This window comes from Heterodontus francisci, chromosome 40 (genome assembly GCF_036365525.1).
Source record: "Heterodontus francisci isolate sHetFra1 chromosome 40, sHetFra1.hap1, whole genome shotgun sequence".
Lineage (NCBI taxonomy): Eukaryota > Metazoa > Chordata > Chondrichthyes > Heterodontiformes > Heterodontidae > Heterodontus > Heterodontus francisci.
In genome coordinates, this window is record NC_090410.1 from 21,804,024 (window position 1) to 21,828,008 (window position 23,985).

At 48.3% G+C, this 23,985-nt stretch overlaps 1 protein-coding gene across 1 annotated transcript in view; it reads left to right on the plus strand.

Annotated features, from left to right (window-relative positions):
* LOC137353144 (tyrosine-protein kinase receptor UFO) overlaps positions 1 to 23,985 on the plus strand; it is a 268,260-nt gene that overhangs the window by 34,937 nt on the left and 209,338 nt on the right. The window contains exons 2-4 of the mRNA XM_068019190.1: positions 3,518 to 3,713; positions 5,498 to 5,598; positions 7,709 to 7,891. Of these exons, the coding sequence (XP_067875291.1) occupies positions 3,518 to 3,713; positions 5,498 to 5,598; positions 7,709 to 7,891 (480 nt within the window). The remainder of the gene's footprint in view (positions 1 to 3,517; positions 3,714 to 5,497; positions 5,599 to 7,708; positions 7,892 to 23,985) is intronic.

The window sequence follows — 23,985 nt, forward strand, 5'->3', positions numbered from 1 at the left end:
GTTGCACATCCAACTTTGCAGGTGGAACTAAGTTAGGGCGACACAGGAAGTAGTGCAGATGGAAACAGGAAGTTATAAAGGGACATTGACAGACTAAGTGAGTAGGAAAAGCTGGTGAATGCAGAGTAATGTGGTGGAGGTGTGAGGCCATCAACTTTGGATCTGAGAAATACAAGTTTTTCTGTTGGGGATTCTGGGAACTCTGCTGGAGTAAAGGTGATTTGCATGTCCATGTACACAGATCAGTAAAACAATGTAATAAAAACAGAAAGTGCTGGAAATACTCAGTAGGTCAGGCAGCGTGTGGAACGGAGAAACAGAGTTTACGGTTCAGGTCTGTGACCTTTCATCAGCCCTGGGAAAATTTAGAAACATCATAGGTTTTGAGCAAGTGAAAAGGAGGAAGGGGAAAGAAGAACAAAAGGGAAGGTCTTTAATAGGGTGGAGGGCAGGAGAGACTAAATGATAAAAAAGGTTCATGGTACAAGGCCAAAGGGAGTGGGATAGCACTGCACACCCCCTCCATGGTTGACAGGGCCTTCAACCGTATCCATTTTCTGCACTTCTGTTCTCACCCCTGCCCCTCCCTCCCAGAGCCACCATAGTGTTCCCCTTGTCCTCACTTTCCACCCCACCAACCTCCATATTCAATGGATCATCGTCTGCCATCTCTGCCACCTCCAGCGTGATGCCACCACCAAATGCATCTTCCCCTCCCCTCCCTTTTCTGCATTCCTAAGGGACCTTCCCTCTGCAATACCCTGGTCCACTCTTCCATCACCCTCAACAACAGTTCTGATGAAAGGTCACAGACCTGAAATGTTGGGCAGGATTTTCTGTTGGGTGGATGGGAGCTGGCTACCGATGTAAAAGTCGGTGGCGAACTTGCTTCCGCCTAGCCTGGGGATCCGTCCCGCATTTTACGGGTCCTCAGGCTTTAATTGTTCCGTGGCGGGACTTCTACCCGCTTGAGGGAGGAAGTCCCACCTCTTTGAGCTGCCGGCCTATCAGTGGGCTGGCAGCTCTTAGTCCCAGCAGCGCCACCGGGAGCGGTGGCCACTGCTGGGACTGCAGCCAAGCCGAGGACATGGAACTCGGAGTCCAGGTAAGGTTGGGTTGCCTCACTGGGGGCATCGGTCAGGCCCTAGCGAGGCAAGGGTGGTCGTTTGGGGCGGAAGGGTGGGGGTCTTGGGTCCTGGGGGCGGTTGGGGAAGCGGGGGCAGTCTTCAATCGGTCACCCTGGGGCGTGGAGAGGCCGACAGCTTTTCCCGGGACGTCCGCTTGCTGCGCGTAAAATCCACGTGGAGGTGGGGGCGATGGCCGTTAAGTGGCCACTTAACTCCATTTTACGCTACCCACCCGCCACCATTCGGCTCGTTGGGGTGGCGTAAAATTCCGGCTGTTAACTCTGTTTCTCTCGCCAGAGATGCTGCCAGACCTGCTGAGTATTTCCAACACTTCCTGTTTTTATTTCAAATTTCCAGCGGTATTTTGCTTTTATTTTCGTAAAACCTTGTGCACCGGTACAAAACGTACATGTTGGCCTTGGAGGGGATGCAGCGCCAATTCAGCAGGGTGATATTGGGTCTTAAAGGGTTAAATAATGAGGACAGGTTGCAGAGATTTGGCTTGTATCCCCTTGAATATGCAAAGGTGAGGGGTGAGCTAATTGATGTGCTTACAATTACAAAAGGATTTGATAGGGTAGATACAGGGAAACTTTCCTCTGGTAGTGGACTCCAGAACAAAAGGGCACAATCTATGAAATTAGAGTGAGGCCGTATTGGAGTTAGATCAGGAAACACCATAGTGTGCAGTATGTTAGCTGTGGCCCAGCTGGTAGCATTGTCATCTCTGAGTTGTATAATTCTAGGTTCAAGCCTTACTCCAGGACTGATGAGCGATCTAAATGCAAGGTTTCCTTTCAAAGTATGGTTAGAAATCTGAAATTGTGGATGCCGGAACAATTGAAATTTTCCAGACTGTGATTGATAGATTTTTGTTTGTAAGCGAATAAGATCAATGACGGGTAAATAGTCTTTGAGATAGAAATCAGCCATAACCTGACCGAATTACTGAACAGTCTTGAGGGGCTGAATGGCCTATCTGTGTTCTCTGTATAGCTACAGTTTGGATACATTCTGCCACACAGTCAGGATGATGGCTTGGTTGAGAAACCCTTAGTGATACTCCTGCTGTGATACCAATTTGTTTTTTTTATACTTTTAATGAGGAGGATTGACAGTTGGCTGTGTTTCCCACACATGATGTTATCACATAATTCCCACCAGAAAGCTTCATTGAGTTGCTCTGGTATGATATTGTGACGAGCAACGCACACGTAGTTCTGAGCTGTTCCTCCTTCTGAAGTGCTGACACTTTCCCCATGCGGTACGAGATGGTGTGATTATCCATATACTCAGAGGTTGCAATGTGTACTATCTAAATGAGGGACTGCGGCAACTCGCCAAGGCCATTTCGACAGCCCTGCCCAATCCCACAAAACCCACCACATAAATAGACAAGGGCGTAGAATCATTGAATGCTTACAGCACAGCAGGAGGCCATTCAGCCCATCATATCCATGCTAGCTCTCTGCAACTCAGCTAGTCCCACTTCCCCTGCCTTTTCCCCGTAGCCCTGCAAATTATTTCTCTTCAGATAATGATCCAACTCCCTTTTGAAAGCCCACGACTGAATCTGCCTCCACCACACTCTCAGGCAGTGCATTCCAGACCTTAACCACTCCCACATGGCAACAGAGCCGTGTCAAAGTTTTTTTTTTGTTCGTTTGTGGGATGTGGAAGTGTACCCAGCACCTGCCAGTTATGGGTTCTGTCAAAAATGGCGTTCGACGAAGTGGCACGTACATTCTGGCCGTTGATGTTGGCTCCACATCCATCAGGTGCCACGTGTATAACCCCTCTGCCAGGATCAAAGCTTTCAGCAGTAGGCCGATAAAGTTGTTGCCCATCCTTAATTGCCCTTGACCTGAGTGGCTTACTAGGCCATTTCAGAGGGAACTTTAAGAGCCAACCACATTGCTGTGGGTCTGGGGTCACATGTAGGCCAGACCTGGTAAGGATGGCAGATTTCCTTAGTGAACCAGAGGGGTTTTTACAACAATTGACAATGGTTTCATGGTCACCATGAGACTAGCTTTTAATTCCAGATTTATGAGTTGAATTCAAATTTTACCATCTTCCGTGGTGGGACTCGAACCCATGTTCCCAGAGCATTAGCCTGGGCTCTGGATTGCTAGTCTAGTGACATTACCACGATGCCACATGCCGACCCAACTTAGAGATATTGATTGACATTCCTTCATCGTCACTGGGTCACAATCCTGGAACTCCTTCCCTGGGGGCCCTGTGGGAGCAGCTTCACCGCATGGACTACAGTGATTCAGTGAAGAAGGCTTACCTTCTCCAAGGCAGCTCAGGGTTGGCATTAAATGCCAGTGATGCCCACATCCCGAGAATGAATAACAAAAGGACTCTTGTTTGTCATTCCGCAGATGTGCACTTCCTGCGGGATCCGGAGAACATCACATCCTCCCAGGGAAAGAAGGTGAAACTATACTGCTCGATTCAGGTGAAGGGCGAACTACCTGAAATAAATTGGCAGCGAGATGGGGCTCTGTACAGGGCAGATATCAACCAAGTGCTGGTGCCTCTGAGTGACTACGAGTGGCTGGCCATCAGTGAACTAAGGTAATTGCAGCCCGTGAGTGCAGAACAGCACACGCGCAACATGCTAACCACCTGAATTTAACAGAGGCTCGCCATAACATCTCATATTTTGGTTAATCTAAAAAGGTTGGTACATCTCCTGCACTTCCTGTGTGCACACTCAATAACAACAACACAAACCAACTTGCATTTATATAGCACCTTTATCATAGAGAAATACCTCCAGGCACTTCACAGAGGCATAATCTAAAACAAATGGACAGCAAGCCAATGACTGAAATATTGGGAGGTGAGCAAATACTGGATTAAGGAGGTGGGTTTTAAGACAGGCCTTAAAGGTACAAAGGGGCTCAGGCAGGGAGTTCCAGAGTGAGATGGCTGAAGGCACGTCCGCCAATGGTGGAGCGAAGGATAAGGGTCGTGTTGTGAAGAAGATGCGAAGTGGCTTCAAGGACAGACTTAGTGAGTGGGCAGGAACAGGGCAGGTGGAATATAATGTGGAAAAATGTGAGGTTGTCCACTTTGGTAGGAGGAATAGACGTGCAGAGTATTTCTTAAATGGTAAGAGATTAGAAAGTCGAGATGTACAAAGGGACCTAGGTGTCCTTGTCAATAAGTCGCTGAAAGCTAACATGCAGATGCAGCAAGCAATTAGGAAGGCTAATGGTATGTTAGCCTTTATCACAAGAGGATTTGAGTACAGGAGTAATGAAGTCATGCTTCAATTGAATAGAATCTTGGTTAGACTGCACTTGGAGTACTGTGTGCAGTTTTGGTCCCCTTACCTTAGGAAGGATATTATTGCCATAGAGGGAGTGCAATGAAGGTTCACCAGACTTGTTCCCCGGATTACGGGACTGTCCTATGAAGATAGATTGGGGAAACTGGGCCTGTATTCTCTAGAGTTTCGAAGAACGAGAGGTGATCTCATTGAAACCTACAAAATACTTAAAGAGATAGACAGGGTAGATGCAGCTGAGACGTTTCCCCTGGTTGGGGAATCTAGAACCAGGGTACACAATTTCAAACTAAGGGGAAGCCACTTAGGACAGAGATGAGGAGAAATTTCTTTACTCAGAGGATTGTGAATCTTTGAAATTCTCTACCCCAGAGGGCTGTGGAAGCTCAGTCATTGGGTATGTTTAAAGCAGAGATTGACAGATTTCTAAATACAAATGACATAAGGGGATGTGGGGATAGTGTGGGAAAAAGGCACTGAAGTGGATGATCAGCCATGATCGTAATGAATGGCGGAGCAGACCCGATGGATTGAATGGCCTACTCCTATGTTCGGGGGTGCGGGGGTGGGGGTGGCATGGGGAGGGAGTGGCACAATCGGGCAGTGTAGGGAGAATGGAGAATTCAGGGGGCTGGGAGCAGGTTAGAGATAGGGCTGAGAAGGGACTGAAACATGTGAATTTTACATTGGAGGTATTGGGGACTGGTTGGCGTCACCAAGGACAACATGGTGGATGAGTAGCATATAGTCCTGGATAGGAGAGTATTGGGGGAGCTGAAGTTTGCAAGAGGGACAAAAATAGGTAAGTGAGTATTGGAATAGTCAAGTTGGGAATTAGCAAAGGCATGGACAAGAGTTTTAAGCAGCAGAAATGGACAATAATACAGAAGTGGTACTAGAGAATCGACCTGGATTTCCTGCTCAAGTCCATGGCTTGGGGCTTGATCCCACAACCTTCCATTTCAAAGGTGAGTGTGCTAACCACTGTGCCATAACTGCCACCTAATGCCGAGGGTCTCCCCCTTGCTTCCTTTCTGCTTCATACATGATTGTTTTTTTTTTGCAGCATTCCCTCAATCCACCGCTCGGATGCTGGGAGTTATCAATGTGTTGTTTCAGTGAAAGGGAGAGAAATCGTCTCTAAAGAAGCTCAGCTGGAGATCGAAGGTGAGTCATTTAAATGCTGTGTGTTGGTGCTGGTACTCAAAGCTCTGCGGTGAGTTCGGGCATTGTGTACCTTTACGGGGAGGGGATGGGGCTGGGACTTGCTCGCCTCTTCCGGTAGAATTTCTCAGACAGCAGTGGGTGTACGACAGCCACATTCACCCTTCCCTGACGGCCCAGAATAATCAACACACAATCAGACAAACAGGTCAGCAATTCCCACCTTCAGCTCAGCTCTCTGGTGAGTTGGTTGCTCCGAGCGAGCCTGTGCGTAGGAAAACTACAATCGGTCTTTGGGGCTTTGGATGATGATGCAGCGCCTCCTACTGGAAATGCACGTCACAGTGAGTTCAGGATTGTGCGGGGTTGCGATGCCTTCCTTGGCTGAATAGTCCATGGACACTTGCCATTATGAATGGCAGGCAATTGGAAACCTGCCTTAACCCAACAGGAGAAAGTTTTAAAAAAGGCAAGGGAATGGGTCATAGACCGACACTAGCTGAGTTGCCACAGGATGGGTTACTGTCCTCGGATGCCCCTGTGGGGTGAGGATGGTACGTGGGGCCGAGAAGAGAGATGCACGGAGGTCGGCTGCATCCTAAACCAAAATGGACCCCAGTAGGACAATCTTGAGAGGACTGGTTTAAAAGGTGACATCCAGCCCCCAAACATTCAACAAAAGAAAAAGTTGCATTTATATAGCGCCTTTCACTATCACAAGCTGTTCCAAAGTACTTTAGAAGTGTAGTCACTGTTGTAATGTTGCAGCTAGTTCCCACAAACTAGCTGTGTAGCACACAGCAAGCTCCCAAAACAACATTGTGATAATGACCAGACAATCTGCTTTACTGATGTGGGTGCAGGACACCAGGGAGAACTAAACTGCTCTTCTTCAGAATAACACCATGGGATCTTTAACATCAGTCTGATAGGGTTGCGGGTAAGACGGGGCAAGCTTTCAGCAGGTGCCTCCCTGAACACACTCACTGGGTCACTTGGCCGCTGATGATTTTAATGATTTAAATCACACTCCCCTTCCCCACCCAATCACCCCCCCCCACAAACCCCCCTCCCCCCACCTGAGGTTCAGCTCACCCACAGTTGCAGGAATGTGTTGCCATTCATAGCTACAATGTTACAGAAGGGGAGAGAGATTGGGGAATGTTTCCCTGCACAGTACGGTATGGTTACATCACAGTTTAAACAACAAACACCAGCAAATCTGTTACAGTCAGAATTTCTATTAATGAACAAAGGATATTGACTGTTGTATGACCTACAGGGGTGTGTGTGCGTGTGTGTACGTGTGCGTGTGTGTACGTGTGTGTGTGTGTGTGTGTCTGTGTGCATGCGTGCGCGTGTGTACGTGCATGAGCGGTGTGTGTATGTGTTTGTATGCGCGTGTGTATGTGTGCGGCTGTGTGTGTGTGTGAGTGCATGTGTGTGTGTGTGTGTGCGTGTGTGCTTGCGTGTATGTGTGTGCATGTGTGCGTATGTGTGTGTGCGCATGTGCGTGTGTGTTTCGGTGTGTATGCTCATGTGTGCATGTGCATGCGTGTGTGTGTGCACATGCGTGTGTATGTGCGTCTGTGTGTGTGCGTGCGTCTGTGTGCGCGCATGTGTGTGTGTGCGTGTAGGTACGTGTGTGTGCACGTGAGTGTGTGCACAAGTGTTTGCACCCGCGTGTATGCGCGCGAGTATGTGCGCGCGTGGGTATGCATGTACATGCGTGTGTGTATGTGCGTGTGTGTGTTGTGGGTTAGTAGGTGTGGGGCTGCGGGGGGGCGGTGTGTGCGGATGGGTGTGGGGGAGCGAGGGTGTTGAGGGGGTGAGTGTGGGGGTGTGGGGGGGGACAGTGCATTTCAGATTCTATTTCTTCTCTCTCTCTTTCTCTCCTTTCTCTGTGTTCTGCAGATCAATTCAAGTTTTGTCTGTGTCTCCAGCAAGAGGGGCTCCTGTGAAGTGTGTTGAGACGTTTCACTACGTTAAAGGCGCTATATAGATGCTAAGTGTTGTTGGATTTACAAAGCTAATGTGTGCTGTCTTGACATTGATTAACACAAAGTTTGCCTGATGTTCTGACGTGATGTTTCTTTGTCCTGTGTCCCCCCAGGGTTGCCCCACTTCACTGAAGAGCCGCAGGAGATCAACGTGCATCGGGACACGCCCTTTGACCTCAGATGTGCCGCCGCGGGATCGCCAGGACTGGAGGAGCTGGTCTGGCTGCAGGACGGGGTGCCGATACCCTCCAGGGAGAAGGCAGAGGTGCTCTCTCCCTCAACCCTCTCAATCCAAGGTTAGGATGTTGTGAAATGTGGTCCAGGGAGGGATAATAATCAGGGACATAAACCAACATAGACACGGGTCCATCTCAGTTGCCTTCTACCATCCTGATAGTCACATGATACAATGATAATGAAGTTGCCGACTAATAGATGGGACTGACTGGATTGCTCTACAGAGAGCTGGCATGGGCTCAATGGGCTGAATGGCCTCTTTCTGTGCCGTGATGACGCTATGACTCAATCATCTCACTCAATCGCTACAATAGACATGAGGTTGAGGTGAGGAAAACCTCCAGTGGTGGAGAGCCTTGGGAACCAATATCACCAGCTCCTCCCAAGCTCGGTCCACTCCCCACACATCATGTCTCCAGTTGCTGATATACTGTAGCTCAAAATGTTATTTTCTTTGATATAAGAGTTGGGAATGTAGAAAGACTATTCAACAACAAGAACTTGCATTTATGTAGCACCCTTAACATAATAAAACATCCTGAGGCACTTCACAGGAGCAATACCAAACAAAATTTGACGCCAAGAGATATTAGGATAGGTGGCCCAAAGCTTGGCCAAAAATATAGGATTCAAGGAGTATCTTAATGAAGGCAAGAGAGGTTTCGGGAGGGAATTCCAGAGCTTACGGCCTGGGGAGCTGAATGTTCATTGGTGGAGCAATTAAAATCGGGGATGCGCAAGAGGCCGGAATTGGAGGAGTGCAGATATCTGAGGGTTGTAGGGTTGGAGGAGGTTATAGAGGTAGGGTGGGGCCAGGCCTTGAAGGATGAGAATTTTGTAATCGAGGCGTTGCTGGACCAGGTGTCAATGTAGGTCTTGCGAGCGCTGGAAGTGATGGATGAACGGGATTTGGCGCGAGTTAGGACATGGGCAGAGTTTTGGATGAGCTGAAGTTTATGGAAGGCGGAAGATGGGAAACGGGCCAGGAGAATATCGGAATGGAGGCCAACCTGGGGAATGAAGCCGAGTGGTCATCTTAAATGGAATGATATCTCCACTCCCTGATTTCACTTGCTGACTGAATTTCTCCTCCCACACCGCTCTCAGCCCCTCGTCCTGCACCCATCCCCACCCCCAAACCCTGCTATCATTTTGTTTCGGTGTTTGCTCTCCCAGCGTGTGCACTGAATTTGGTCCAAACACAAACTTTGCTAAAAATAAGCACTAAATACAGGGCGAAGAATAAACAGCACGAGCCAGAACCTACAATTTTGCATAATTCATGGACTCCGGCTATCACTTCCGTGCGATGTTGTCCTCATATGATCCCTCATCTCTCTGAGTCGACAGAATTATCTTAGAAAACACTACTTCACTCTACTGCGTGCAGCACTCTTTGAAGTGTGCAGTCACTGTTACAATGTAGGGAACGAGCAGCCAACGTGTGCACAGCAAGAGCCCACGAACACCAATGAGATAAGTGGCCAGATCAGCGTTTTTGTTTTAGTGATGTTGGTTGCGGGATTAATATTGGCCCGGGGTCAGTGAGCGTTTATGCAAAAGAGCTTGCCTGGCAGGAAAAGCATCGTTCTTCCACCACCAGATGCAGGTGAACGTCAATTCCTGGAGATTCCAGGTCAGTCCTGGAGACTTGGCAACTGCTACCCTAAATCCACTCCGTCCCAGTTAGTCATGTGACAACAGGGCCCCAGGCCGAACCTGTGTTGGCTGAAACTGAGCTCACTGCTCAGCTATTCATTCAGTCACATTTCAATGCATCAACAGATAGAATGGATCATTTGTTTCAGCTTGCTCCCCTTTTGACTGGCCTCTATCACGGTTACATTATTGTGACAGTCAGCGGGCACTCTGTAAAGCCTGCAGTGGGCCGAGAGGGGGAGGGGGCAGTGGGGTCTTTTCAAATAACATGGGCTCCAGTCCACCAGGTCAAGACGTTGTCAAGCATGGGAATTCCCAATTGGAAAATCATTGAAGACAGTAGCCCAGGGACTGCTTTGCGATACGTTTTGCTTCTGCTTCCTGTTGAGGGTCGGGGAGTAAACGACGAAGGATTTCAAGGCCATGAGATGGTCAGGCCTGATGAGAGCAGCTTAGCCGGTAAACAAAAACCTGAGCCGTTTCACCCTCTGCTTGGTAGGCCGTTGCGTTTCGCTCGTATGCAGCGGGTTCAAGGTCTGAGTACGTCAAAACTTTCCCCCTCCATCCCGTTCTCCTCCCCATTACCTATTCACCCTCACCTCGATGTCAGGAGGCTGTGGGTTCGAATCCCACTCCGGTGACTTTAGCAGTAAATCCAGACTGACGCTGAGGAGCAGTAATTGAGAGAGTGCTGCACTGTCAGAGGTGCCGTCTTTCAGATGAGGTGTTAAAGCAAGGCCCCGCCTGCTCTCTCAGGTAAAAGATTCTGTGGCACTAATTTGGAGAAGAGCAGAAGAGTTCGTCCTCAACCAAAATAGATTAAATGGTCAAAATGTCGTTGCAGTTAGTGGGATCTTTCTATGCTGTTGCATTTCCAACATTACAAGAGTGATCGTGCTTTAAATCTACTTCATTGGCTGTAAAGCCCTTTGGGACATCCTGAGGGTGGGAAAGGAGTATAAAAATGCAAATCTTTCTTTCATCCCTATCTCCGCCATCTTTGCCACCTTACTTGAATAGATTGGCAAGGGTTAGAGTTCAGAGGTCAGGTATGAAATGCTTTCTCACAAGTGGAACATCTCCAGATCACACACCCGGACGTAGCTCCTTCACTAAAAGGTGCTGTGACCTGGTCACTCTGCTCCCGACAGCGAACGAGTGAACTTGTGTGATGGGATCATACCCAGAAATCCCGCTGACTGATTCCACCCGCTGACTGATTCCTCTCACAGTCTGTGTGATTCCTCCCAGTAACTGCCCCATTCAAATGTTGATCCTGCTGGTTGCCGCCTCCCCCTTTCCCCACTCCCACTCCTGCTGTTTTTGCTGTCCATCCTCTGGTCTCTTTAAGCCTTGGGTTGATTAAAATGGTGCCAGAGTTAGGTCTCGGCTCCCTGCTCCGTTTATCCCCTCCGCCCTCTAAACCCGCCATCCCTAGAGACTCCACTTGACCTCCATTCCTGGGGAGGTAACGTTCACTATGGTGTAAAATGGATGATGATTGATGATTGACCTTTATACACCTACATGATTGATTTCATTGGAACCGAATAAGGGCAGGTTGCACAATGGGCAGCAAATTCGATGTTGCCTGTTGTACAATGTTGGCCGTAGTTAATATTAACCCCATTGCCATGGGGTAATCGAGCAGTATGTTTTGAATGCTTAACGGGAGGTGTATTTTCAGCAAACACGACTCCCCAGATACCTTGCCGCTTTGTTATTGGAAGGGCTGGTGTGAGCCGTGGAGTTTGCACTTTGTGTCAGTGGCAGAGCACCAAAAGGGCGCTCTCTCTGCACTGTAAGCCTGCACAGTGAGCCAGACAGCTGGATTGGAGAGCAGCCTCATCTGGAGCTCATTGAGGAAGGAAGAACAAAGTGTTTACTTAGAGCATACTCCACATTCCTGGCCCAGCCCGAGCAGCTTCTGTCGTTGCTGGAGGCTGAGCTCAGAGTCAACCTGTCTCTCCCTCCAAGCCGGTTCTGTAAACAGCGGGGCTGAGTCAGTGTTAGCTCAGGCAGTACTAGTCACCACATAGAGCATTGGCATGTGGCAGGGATAGTGAGTCTAAACACTGGCAAACAGTCTGAGCAGAGGCCTGGTGGTATGTAGCTGTTGTCAGCTTATTTTTAAGCTGAATTTTATATCTGTAGTCTTTCCGGCAAATCCGATAAATTTGAGGATACTGAGGGAAGTAAAGATGGAAATTGAGGAGACACTGGCCATAATCTACCAATCCTCCTTAGATACAGGGGTGGTGCCCAGAGGACTGGAGAATTGCAAATGTTACACCCTTGTTCAAAAAGGGTGTACGGATAAACCCAGCAACTATCGGCCAGTCAGTTTAACTTCGATGGTGGGAAAACTTTTAGAAAAGATAATTTGGGACAAAATTAAGTCACGTGGACAATTGTGGATTAATTAGGAAAAGCGAGTACAGATTTGATCCAGGCAAATTGTGTTTAACTTGATGTGAGTTTTTTGAATTTGTACCAGAGAGGGTTTATGAGGGTGATGTGGTTGATGTGGTCTACATGGACTTGCAAAAGGCATTTGATAAAGTGCCACATAAGAGGTTTGTCAGCAAAGTTAAAGTCCATGGAATAAAAGGGACAGTGGCAGCATGGATACGAAGTTGGCTGAGTGACAGGAAACAAAGAGTAGTTGTTTTTCGGACTGGAGGAAGGTATACAGTGGGGTTCCCTTGGGGTCAGTATTAGGACCCCTGCTTTTCTTGATATATATTAATGACCTAGACTTGTATGTGCAGGGAACAATTTCAAAATTTGCAGATGACGCAGAACTTGGAAGTATTGTGAACGATGAGGAGGATAGTGACAGATTTCAAGAGGATGTAGACTGGTGGAGTGGGCGGACAGGTGGCAGATGAAATTTAATGCAGAAAAGTGTGAAGTGAGTCATTTTGGTTTTGAAGAATGAGGAGAGGCAATATAAATTAAAGGGTATAATTCTAAAGGGGTGCAGGAGCAAAGAGACCTGGGGGTATATGTGCACAAATCAATTGAAGGTGGCAGGGCAGGTTGAGAAAGTTGTTCATAAAGTAGACAGGATCCTGGGCTTTATAAGTGGAGGCATGGAGTACAAAATGGTGAACCTCTATAAAACACTGATTTGGTTTCAACTGGAGTATTGTGTCCAATGCTGGGCACTACACTTTAGGAAGGATGTGAAGGCTTTAGAGAGGGTGCAGAAAAGATTTACAAGAATGACTCTGGGGATGAGGGGTTTCAGTTACATGGATAGATTGGAGAAGCTGGGGCTGTTGTCCTTAGCGAAGAGAATGTTAAGAGGAGACTTGAGTGAAGTGTTCCAAATCATGGGGGTTCTGGACAGAATAGAAAGGGAGAAACTGTTCCCATTGGCAGAAGGGTCGAGAATCAGAGGACACCGACGTAAGGTGATTGGCAAAAAGGACCAAAGGCGACATGAGGAAAAACCTTTTTACACAGCGAGTGGTTCGGAGCTGGAATGCACTGCCTGTGAGTGTGGTGGAGACAGGTTCAATCCATAGCTTTCAAAAGGGAATTGGATAATTATCTGAAGAGAAAAAGTTCCCAGGGGAAAGGGCGGGGAGTGGGTCTAGCTGAGTTGTCTCGCAGAGAGCTAGCATGGCCATGATGGTCTGAATGGCCTCCTCTGTGCCATTATGATTTTATGACTATGACTCTGATTCTCACTCTCTCTCTCATCTGGGCCTGAATTTTCCAAGCCGTGTCGGGAACCTGACACCCGGCTGATTACTAAGTCCAGCCCCGCGTCTCCGCTGTGTCGCTAACATGGCACCATTGACAAATGTAAATGCACTCATTGGGCCAAAGGTGAGCTAGATGCCTAATTAGTGGCACCAAGCATCTCCAGGAGGTAGAAGCTGCCTGCAGAGCGCGAGTGGCAAAGGCAAGCGGCAGCCATGATGGGGCCTGCTGTTGCCTTGGCGATGAGAGTAGGCCGCTCCACGGAGGGCCCGCTGAATAAAATGGTGAGGCAGTGCTTCCAAAACCAAAAAAAATGTGCTGTGCTGGGCCCGGCATGAGATCCCCATGGACCCAAAACATTTAATCTCCCACCAAAAATGCTCACTGTGTGCCCGCTGATGAGCCTAAATGCTCATCGTGCACCAGACTGGTCAGGCTCGCTGGAATATTCATTGACAATTGTCATTCAGCCCCCTCCCCTGCCCCTTAATGAGCTCCTCCTTGAGCTTAATGGGGTGTCAATTGGAGGCGAGTGGCTTCCTCGTTCCCTCACCCCCGGCCTCACATTGAAGATTACGGATTGTCCCGGAGGTATTGTGTTCCAGAGGTGACCTCCGGGGCTGCGATTTTCGAATTCTGCCCTCACCGGCTCTTGTCCCTGCGGCCCTTAAAAAATCCAGCTCCGGAGACTGTGCAAATCTCGATTCCAATGGAGAACCTACTTCCTGTGGCTGGGGCTTCCCAAAGCTGCTCCAATAAACCCATCCACCCCTTGGCTTTAAGTCCTTGGCTGGATCTTCACCGGTGAAAATGGAACACGAACTTGCATTTCCACAATCCTGTTCACAACCCCAGGACGTCGCAAAGCGCTTGACAGCCAATGAAAAGCTTTCGAAGTGTAGTTACTGTTGTAGGAAGTGCAGCAGCCGATAGTGCACAGCAAGCTCCCACAAACAGCAATGTGATAGTGGCGCGATAGCCCGGTTTTGTGACATAAAAGCAAAATACTGTGGATTGAGGTTGCATGAAGAGGGACAGCGTTCACTGATATCCTACTGTGGAAGCTGCCTCTGGCTTATTATCATCCCTGTTGCTGCTGTAGTTTCCCAGAGCTCGGTGAGAAATCTGCTACTCAGCCTTTCACAGTCCACATTGTAATTTATGTCGGGCCGATTCTGACCTTGGCGGTGGCGTAGGTTGTCTTGGGAGTTGTAACTCTAGTGGAAGGCCTTCTCAGGTCAACAGCCTGGAATTAGGAGGATGTGGTCCCACTGTGTAATTAAGCAAATGGGCCCATGACCAAAAGAACTGGATTAAGAAGCCAGGTCCTCACTGGTGACTGCAGTCAGGGGTAAACTGAGCACAGTGCTTTAATTTGGATAGTTCTCAGCAGCTTACAACAGCATTCCCACAGCTACAATTAAACTCATTTGCACACACATAAAAGCTGAATTTTATTTTGAAAATGCTGATTTGTCTCACTGCCCTATCCTGCTCGGCTCCATTTCTAAGGGTCTATCCTTCAATGCTGATCCCACAAAGGGAGGGTTATAGATTGTCCGACTGTTATTGGGGGTGGGGGGGGGGGGGGTGAAAGGGGGGTTTGGGAAGAAGCAGCTGATTCTCAAATTAATGTCTGCAGCAGAGCTGTGGGGGAGGGGCGGTGGGAGGGGTGGGGGATGGGAGCAGTGATTGCTCCCCTCCCCCCATGTACCCCAGCTGACGGTGAGGACTGATGCTGTACTGACTGGCGGATTGTGTTTTCGACCATCTGCAGAGCTGCATTAAGGACTCTTCAGGCCTTTGGCACCAAGATTGTTCATGGTCCCCCTTATACAACACCGACCCTGCACAGCCCTGTCCAACCCGCAGATCCATTAAAACACAAATTCAACCTCACCCCCTTCCCCTCGCCCCTCCACCATCACCTCCAACAATGTGTGCAAGGAGCTCATGGACTTTGTCACTAAGATCAAGACCATCTGATCAGCTGCCTCTGCCGTGTCCCTCCCTTCCACTAGCCCACCTGGCCAAACTTCTTATAATGCACCTCCCGCCCCTCCCCCCATCCTAGCCCTGAACTCACATCTTTCTCCAGTTTCTCTCCTATCTTCCCTCATGCCCTCTCTGAGCTCATCTTGTCCGTGAGACCCACCTTCTGTTCCCTCGATCCGATTCCCACTAAACTGCTGATCCCCCAGCTTGCCATGCTAGCTAATATTGTAAACCATCCCTTTAAAGATGGGGATCCCGTCTCCAAGTGCTGCTGGCCAATCATAAGGGCTGGCAGCTCAGAATATTGGTGTCGTCACTGGGAGTGGTGGCCACTGCCAGTACTACAGAGGCCTTGGACCCAGGCCCAGCGCTGGACACCCAGACACCAGGTAAGTGAGGCGGGGTTGCCAGGGCCAGTCCGGATCTGGGATCTGTAAACATTGAGCACATTGGTCAAAAGGGAAATGTGCACAGTAATGGGATTATTCAGGTTTGTGGCATGGGCAGATAGGTAGCGAATACAGTACAATACAGAGTAACATGTTGAGGACAAAATGTAGAACGACACACGAGGGGGGTTAGGAGGGTGGGCTTTAAGTGCAGGGGGAGGGAGTTTCAGGGAGGTGCAGGTTTTCCCACAGAATGGATACGAAGGAGGCCCCACCAAGCCCACAGGGAGGTCGCCTCATTTTACTGGCGACCTCCCTGCATGGCTGAGGACACCCCGGCCAATGGTTAAATCCCAACAGTAGCAGGAAGAGGCCCTTAAGTGGCTGGTAATAGGCGTTAACAGTAAACATGGCAGTCAACTCATGCGCAGCAAGCTCCCACAAACAGCAATGTGATATTGACCAGATAACCTGTTCAGTGATGGTTTAGGCAGAGCTCCCTTGCTGTTCCTCACATTGTGCCGTGGGATCTTTTACATCTAGTACATCCACCTGAGAGGGCAGACGGAGCCTTGGTAAAGCATCTCGTCTGGAAGACAGCACCCCTGACAGTGCAGCTCTCCTTCAGTGCTGCACTGGTGTGTCGGTCTACATTTTGTCCTCAACATGTTTCTCTGCATTGTACTATATTCGCTACCTACCTGCCCATGCCACCAACCTGAATAATCTCATTACTGAGCACATTTCCCTTTTGACCAGTGTACTCAATGTTTACAGATCCCAGAGTATATCACCAATGTCAAAAAATCACCAATAAAAACAGCGGAGGCACTAGAGGAGTATAGAAACTGTAGGGGGGGGGGGGGGGTACCAAAAAAAGTAATTAGAAGAGCGAAGAGGGAACATGAAAAAACGGTGGCGGGCAAGATAAAGGAAAATCCTAAGGGGTTTTATAAGTGTATTAAGGGTAAGAGAATAACCAGGGAAAGAGTGGGGTCCATTAGGTTCTAGAGTGGCAATCTGTGTGTGGAGCTGGAGGACTTAGGTGAGGTTTTAAATGATTACTTTTCATCTGTGTTCACTAAGGAGAAGGACGATGTAGGTGTAGTGATCAGGGAGGGGGATTGTGATTTACTTGAACATATTAGCATTGGAAGGGAGGAAATATTAGTGGTTTTTATTTATTTATTTATTTATTTGGAGATACAGAATTGAAACAGGCCCACCGAGTCTGTGCCAACCAACAACCACCCATTTATACTAATCCTACATTAATCCCATATTCCCTACCACATCCCCACCATTCTCCTACCACCTACCTACACTAGGGGAAATTTACAATGGCCAATTTACCTATTAACCTGCAGGTCTTTGGCTGTGGGAGGAAACCGGAGCACCCGGCGGAAACCCACGCGGTCACAGGGAGAACCTGCAACTCTGCAAAAGTGGATAAATCCCCAGGCCCAGATGAGATGTATCCCAGGCTGCTATGTGAGGCAAGAGAGGAGATAGCAGGGGCTCTGACACAAATTTTCAAATCCTCTCTGGCTACAGGAGAGGTACCAGAGGACTGGAGGACAGCGAATGTGGTACCATTATTCAAGAAGAGTAGCAGGGATAAACCAGGTAATTACAGGCCGGTGAGTCTAAGTGGTTGGGAAACTAATGGCAAAAATTCTGAGGGACAGGATTAATCTCCACTTGGAGAGGTAGGGATTAATCAAGGATAGTCAGCATGGCTTTGTCAGGGGGAGATCGTGTCTAGTTAACTTGACTGAATTTTTCGAGGCGGTGACTAGATGTGTAGATGAGCGTAAAGCAGTTGATGTAGTCTACATTGACTTCAGTAAGGCTTTTGATAAGGTCCCGCATGGGAGATTGGTGAAGAAGGTAAGAGCCCATGAGATCCAGGGCAATTTGGCAAATTGGATGCAAAATTGGTTTCGTGGCAGGAGGCAGAGGGTAATGGTCGAGGGTTGTTTTTGCGTGTGGAAGTCTGTGACCTGCAGGGATCGGTGTTGGGACCCTTGCTGTTTGTAGTGTGCATTAATGATTTAGACATGAATATAGGAAGTATGATCAGTAAGTTCGCAGATGACACGAAAATTGGTGGTGTTGTAAATAGTGAGGAGGAAAGCCTGAGATTACAGGGTGATTTAGATGGGCTGGTAAGATGGGCGGAGCAGTGGCAAATGGAATTTAACCCTGAGAAATGTGAGGTGATGCATTTTGGGAGGACTAACAAGGCAAGGGAATATATAATGGATGGTAGGACCCTAGGAAGTACAGAAGGTCAGAAGGATCTTGATGTACTTGTCCATAGATCACTGAAGACAGCAACACAGGTAGATAAGGTGGTTAGGAAGGCATAAGGGATACTTGCCTTTATCAGCCGAGGCATAGAATATAAGAGCAGGGAGGTTATGATGGAGCTGTATAAAACGCTTGTTAGGCCACAGCTGGAGTACTGTGTACAGTTCTGGGCACCACACTATAGGAAGGATGTGATTGCACTGGAGAGGGTGCAGAGGCGATTCACCAGGGTGCTTCCTGGGCTGGAGCATTTCAGCTATGAAAAGAGACTGAAAAGTCTAGGGTTGTTTTCCTTCGAGCAGAGAAGGCTGAGGAGGGACATGATTGAGGTATACAAAATTATGAGGGGCATAGATAGGTTAGATAGGAAGAAACTTTTTCCCTTAGCGGAGGGGTCAATAACCAGGGGTCATAGATTTAAGGTAAGGGGCAGGAGGTTTAGAGGGGGTTTGAGGAACAAACTCAGAGGGTGGTTGGAATCTGGAATGCACTGCTTGAAGAGGTGGTAGAGGCAGGAACCCTCACAACATTTAAGAAGTATTTAGATGTGCACTTGAAACGCCATAGCGTACAAGCCTATGGGCCAAGTGCTGGAAAATGGGATTAGAATAGTTAGGTGCTTAATGGCTGGCACAGGCATGTTGGGCCGAAGGGCCTGTTTGTGTGCTGTATAACTCTATGAGTCTATCACTGTTCTCATGCAATTTCCAGTGCCCATTGGAATGCGCGAGGAATGCCAACACAGGGTGAACAGCCCAGGCCCACCATTGCCGTCTTGGTTACCCAGTGTCAGTACCAAGCACTCCCAGGGCTGCTTTAGCATGGGCCAGACACAGTGGAAAAGCTTCATCTACCTGCCCCAATTTATTTACTTCCATTCATCCTTCAGAAGAGCACCTGCTACTGCAGCACTGTGACATGTCTCTGTTTCTCACCATGTCACCTCTCTCTCCCTGAGGCGGTAACGTCTGCACAGAACTGGCCCTCACATGTCTTCAGGATGGCTGCTGTGCCTGTTTTGCAACTATGGTTTTAAGTTAGTTTCGAAAGTACAGTTGAATCAAACACTGCTGGTCAGTTTGCTTTTAGATACTGTCCCTCCCCCATCAAAGTTGTTTTCAGACCAGTTTGGACTCAGTGGGGGTGGGGGTCGGTGGTGTTGGGGGAGGGGCAAAATGATAATGGGGCGTGTGGAGGGGCATCTCAGACTGTGTATCATCTACAAGATGCACTGCAGCAACGCACCAAGACCCCTTTGACAGCACCTTCCAAACCCGCAACCTCTACCAACTAGAAGGACAAGGGCAGCAGATGCACGGGAACACCATCACCTGCAAGTTCCCCTCCAAGTCACACACCATCCTGACTTGGAACTACATCGCTGTTCCTTCACTGTCGCTGGGTCAAAATCCTGGAACTCACTTCCTTACAGCACTGTTGGTGTACCTATCCCGTATGGACTGGTTCAAGAAAGCAGTTCACCACCACCTTCTCAAAGGTAATTAGGGATGGGCAACAAATGCTGGCCTTCCCAGCGACGGCCACACCCACTGGACAAAAAATAAACACAAAACCAGGATAACATGTGCTGCTGATATTCAGGCCACACCAGTGAAAGAGAGATATACCCTCGTTTAAAACAGAGTCAGCCAGGGAAGCATGGGGGCAATTCTGCGAGCAGGTGGGCAGAGGCCCAGGGTAGAGATCATTTTGGTCTGTAACTTGTGTGATAAGGAATTTATCACAGCGGAAAATAAGATCGGAACTGACTCAGTCAACATCATTATTAAGGCTAAAGTGACAGAAATTTCTGTTGCAGACAAAATGCTGACCTCTATATTATAATGGCTGGGATCTTGTTTTGGCGCCAGAGGTTTTGACCACCGGTAAAAGAGAGTCCTGCATCACCTCCTCTGGGGAAGACCTGCCAAATAAAGTGCCAATCAGGCACTTAAGTGAACAGCGGTGGGCCTTCCCCAGGATCATGGACCCCGGCGGTGGAAGTCCCGCCTGCTGAGAGCTGTCGGCCAATCAGATGCCAGAAACACCGCAGAGGCAGTGACTGCTGCCAGTACAGCACTTGCCCGAGGCTCTGGACCGAGGCCACAGCGGGAGGGGTTTCGCGGGGGAGGGGGCTGTATGGGGGTCAGCAGCAAGAGCAGGAGGGGTGGCTCTCAGCGGGACGCCCCCTTCCCGATGCTGGGTCCCTCGCTCAGGCACTAAGTGCCTTTTAGCAAGGGAACCCTTCCCCCCACTCCCCTGGTGCCAGCAAGCAACCCACACGGGTTTGCTTGGCGTGCTCCCCATGCAGTGACAGGCCTGCCCACCGCTGGGCTAATTTTAGCAGTGGCAAGATGAGGTCCTTGGGCATTAATTGCCCACTTCAGGGCCTCAATTGGCGGTGGGGCGGGAAGGCTGTGCACAGGCCTTCCCGCTCCGGACTTAATTTGGGTGGAGACGGGAAGGTGGCGGGATTTCTCCCCCTCCGCCACAATCCCACCCAATTATATGGTCTCCCGCCTCAAAACCCAACATGGGGGAGAGCATAATGTTCCCCCCAGTGTGTGCAAAGATGTGTTGGATCTGAGCTAACCTCCTTGTTAACCCATTCATAAATCAGGCCAAAGGGGAAATGATGGTGTCATTGATATAGAGTCATAGACAGATATAGCACAGAAACAGGCCCTTTGACCCACCAAGTCTGTCCGACCAACAACCACTCATTTATACTAATCCTACATTAATGCCATATTCCTTACCACATCCCCAACACCTACCTACACTAGGGGCAATTTACAATGACCAATTTACCTATCAACCTGCAAGTCTTTGGCTGTAAGAGGAAACCGGAGCACCCAATGGAAACCCATGCAGTCACAGGGAGAACTTGCAAACTCCGCACAGGCAGTATCCAGAACCGAACCCAGGTCGCTGCAGTTGTGGGGCTCACCACTGTGCCACAGTGTATTTTTAACAACTCGTTCTTCAGATGCCATCCCTAATTGCCCTTGAGAAGGTGGTGGTGAGCTGCCTTCTTGAACCACTGCAGTCCATGTAGGTGTAGGTGTGGGTACAGTGTTGTTAGGGAGGGAGTTCCAGGATATTGACCCAGCGACGGTGAAAAATGGCCGACGTATCTCCAAGTCAGAACGGTGTGTGACTTCAATTCATAGAGTCATATGGCCATTTCTGGGACAGAAGGAGGCCATTCAGCCCATCAGGTCCATGCCAGCTCTCCACAGAGTCATGCTGTCAGTCCCAGTCCCCGCTTGATCCCCGTAGCCCTGCAAGTCTATTTCCCTCAAGTGGCCATCCAATTTACTTTTGAAATGATTGATGTCTCCACTTCCATCATCCTTGTGGGCAGCGAGTTCCAGTTCATTACCACCCACTGTGTAAAAAAATTTCTTCCTCATATTCCCCCTGCAGCTTTTGCCCAAATCTTTCAATCTGTGTCCCCTCGTCCTTGTGTCATTTGTTAATGGGAACAGTTTTTCCTTGTCTAACTTATCCAAGCCTGTCATCTTGTACACTTCTATTAAATCTCCCCTCAATCTCCTTTGTTCTAAGGAGAACAAACCCAGCTTTTCCAACCCAACCTTGGAACTAAAATCCTCCATTCCTGGAACCATTGTGCTAAATCTCCTCTGCACCCTCTCAAGGATCCTCACATCTTTCCTAAACTGTGGTGACCAGAACTGGATGCAATACTCCAGTTGGGGCCTAACCAGAGCTTTATGAAGGCTGGGCATAACTTCTCTGCTTTTGTACTCAATGCCTGTATTTATGAAGCCCAAGATCCTATATGCTTTACTGACCACTCTCTCAATATGTCCAGCCACCTTCAAAGATTGATGCACATGCATCCCCAGGTCCCTCTGTTCCTGCACACTCTTTAGAACTGTGCCATTAAGTACATATTGCATCTCCCTAGTCCTTCTGCCAAAATGTATCACCTCACACTTGTCAATATTAAATTCCATCTGCCACCTCTCTGTCCATTCTGCTGGTGTATCAATGTCCTATTACAGGTGGTTTATGTCATCCTCAGTATTTGCTGCACCTCCAAGTTTGGTTTGTCAGCAAATTTTGAGATTCTACTCTGTATTCCAAGATTCAAGTCATTTATATATAGCAAAAAAAGCAGTGTTCCCAGCACTGACCTGGGAAACACCACTGTCTAACATCCTGCAGATGGAAAAGTAACCATTTACTACAACTCACTGTTTTCTTTCTTTAAGCCAATTTTTTTTATCCAATTGGACACTGACCCTCCTATTCCATGGGCCTCAATTTTGTTAACCAGCCTTTTATGTGGTACCTGATCAAATGCTTTCTTAAAATCCATATAAATAACATCCACCTCATTTCCTTCGTAAACCTTTTCTATTACTTCATCAAAAAATTCAATTGGACTCGTCAAGCATGATCTGCCTTTACAAATCCATGCTGGCTATCCTTAATTAACTTGAACCTCTCTGTGTCCATTAATATTTTCCCTGATTATTATTTCTAAAGCCTTACCCACCACATCACTCAAACACCTCCCGGAGTGCTTTACATAGAAAAAAATGATTGTTTCCATTACTCTGCCTGATCACCTTGGATCATGATAGATTTTACATTTGTGATTATGCAATTTAATTAATGGTAACTTGAAGCCTCACCGAACCAGTACAATACAAACAATGGTTGGGTGCAGTTTAATAGTGAATGTCGGCAGGTTATGTGCTCATTCGAGGGTTACGAGTAGCAGTGATGGAAAGTTCCTGCTCTGGGTTGGATGATCTCAGGAATTCTCTGTTAGTTTCGGTGACTGGGAATTGTGTAACTGCTTGTAGTTGGAACCGAGGAACAAGAAGAGGTCACTCAGCCCCTTGACCTTGAGCTGACATTCAATTAGATCTTGACCGATCTGCGCCTGCACTCCATTTACTTACTTCCTTGGTTCTGTATCCCTCAATACCCTTATCCAACAAAAGTCTCAGTTTTTAAACTTTCAATTGATGCCCCAGTCTCAACAGCTTTTTGAGGGAGGGAGTTCCAGATTTCCACTAGTCTTTGTATGAAGAAGTGCTTCCTGACTTCACTCCTGAAGTGCTGGAAAAGCTGGAGTGACTCCTGGTGGGTGGTTACATGGGCAAGTACTCGGGCAAACACTAGGACAGTGGGCGGTCTGCCCTTTTTGATTTAGTTTCCCCTCCCCCCCCCTCCCCCACCCTCAGTCAATCAATATTCTGAAACACTCTCAGGGGAAAATCTGCTCATAGACTCTTCCTTCACTCAAAATATAACTCGTTGTCTACAAGGGTGGTGGAAGCAGAGACTGTCAATGATCTCAACAGGAAATTGGATGGGCACCTGAGGGAAATAAACTTACAGGGCTACGGGATAGAGCGGGGGAGTGGGACTGAATGGATTGCTCTGCAGAGAGCCGGCATGGACTGATGGGCCGAATGGCCTCTTCCATTTGTGAAAATAAGGAAACAGTGTCGTGCCTCACTGAAGCTTATTCATGTATACCAATGTTGCTGTTAAGCTTGAAAAAGACAAAGCCAGATTCATAAAGCACCTTATGGGGTGAATCTTCACCTTCACCACCTGTGGGCAACTCGGGGGAGTGTCTCGCCCGCAGGCTCTGCAACATGTGGACCCATGTGTTCCGCCAGATCACTGCCGAGGTGGCAAAGACGAAAATGTTACCCCCGGAGAAATGTCTCAAGCTGCCTCTTAGAAGTGCAGTGCCTATTGATCAGTTGCTAAATGTTGATCATTGACAGGAATATTCAATAGGAGAAGAAATACTTAAGTCAGGTGATATTGGAAATGGGTGAAGATGATAGGGCATTTCTTGCCTGTTATACGCCCTGCCCAAAGTAACTTTTATGGAACTGAATATCAGGTGGAAAAAGCCATTTGGCCTATTTTTCCATCTCTTGCCCAATGTCCGATGTCATCTCCAAAATTCCTAATCCATCACCTCAAGTCACAGCTGCTAGCTGTAACAGGCCTGCAGTCCCCAGTTCCTGCTCATAGTTATAACACCATTGAAGTAAGCCGAGGCTTTAGCTTCTCATCATGTT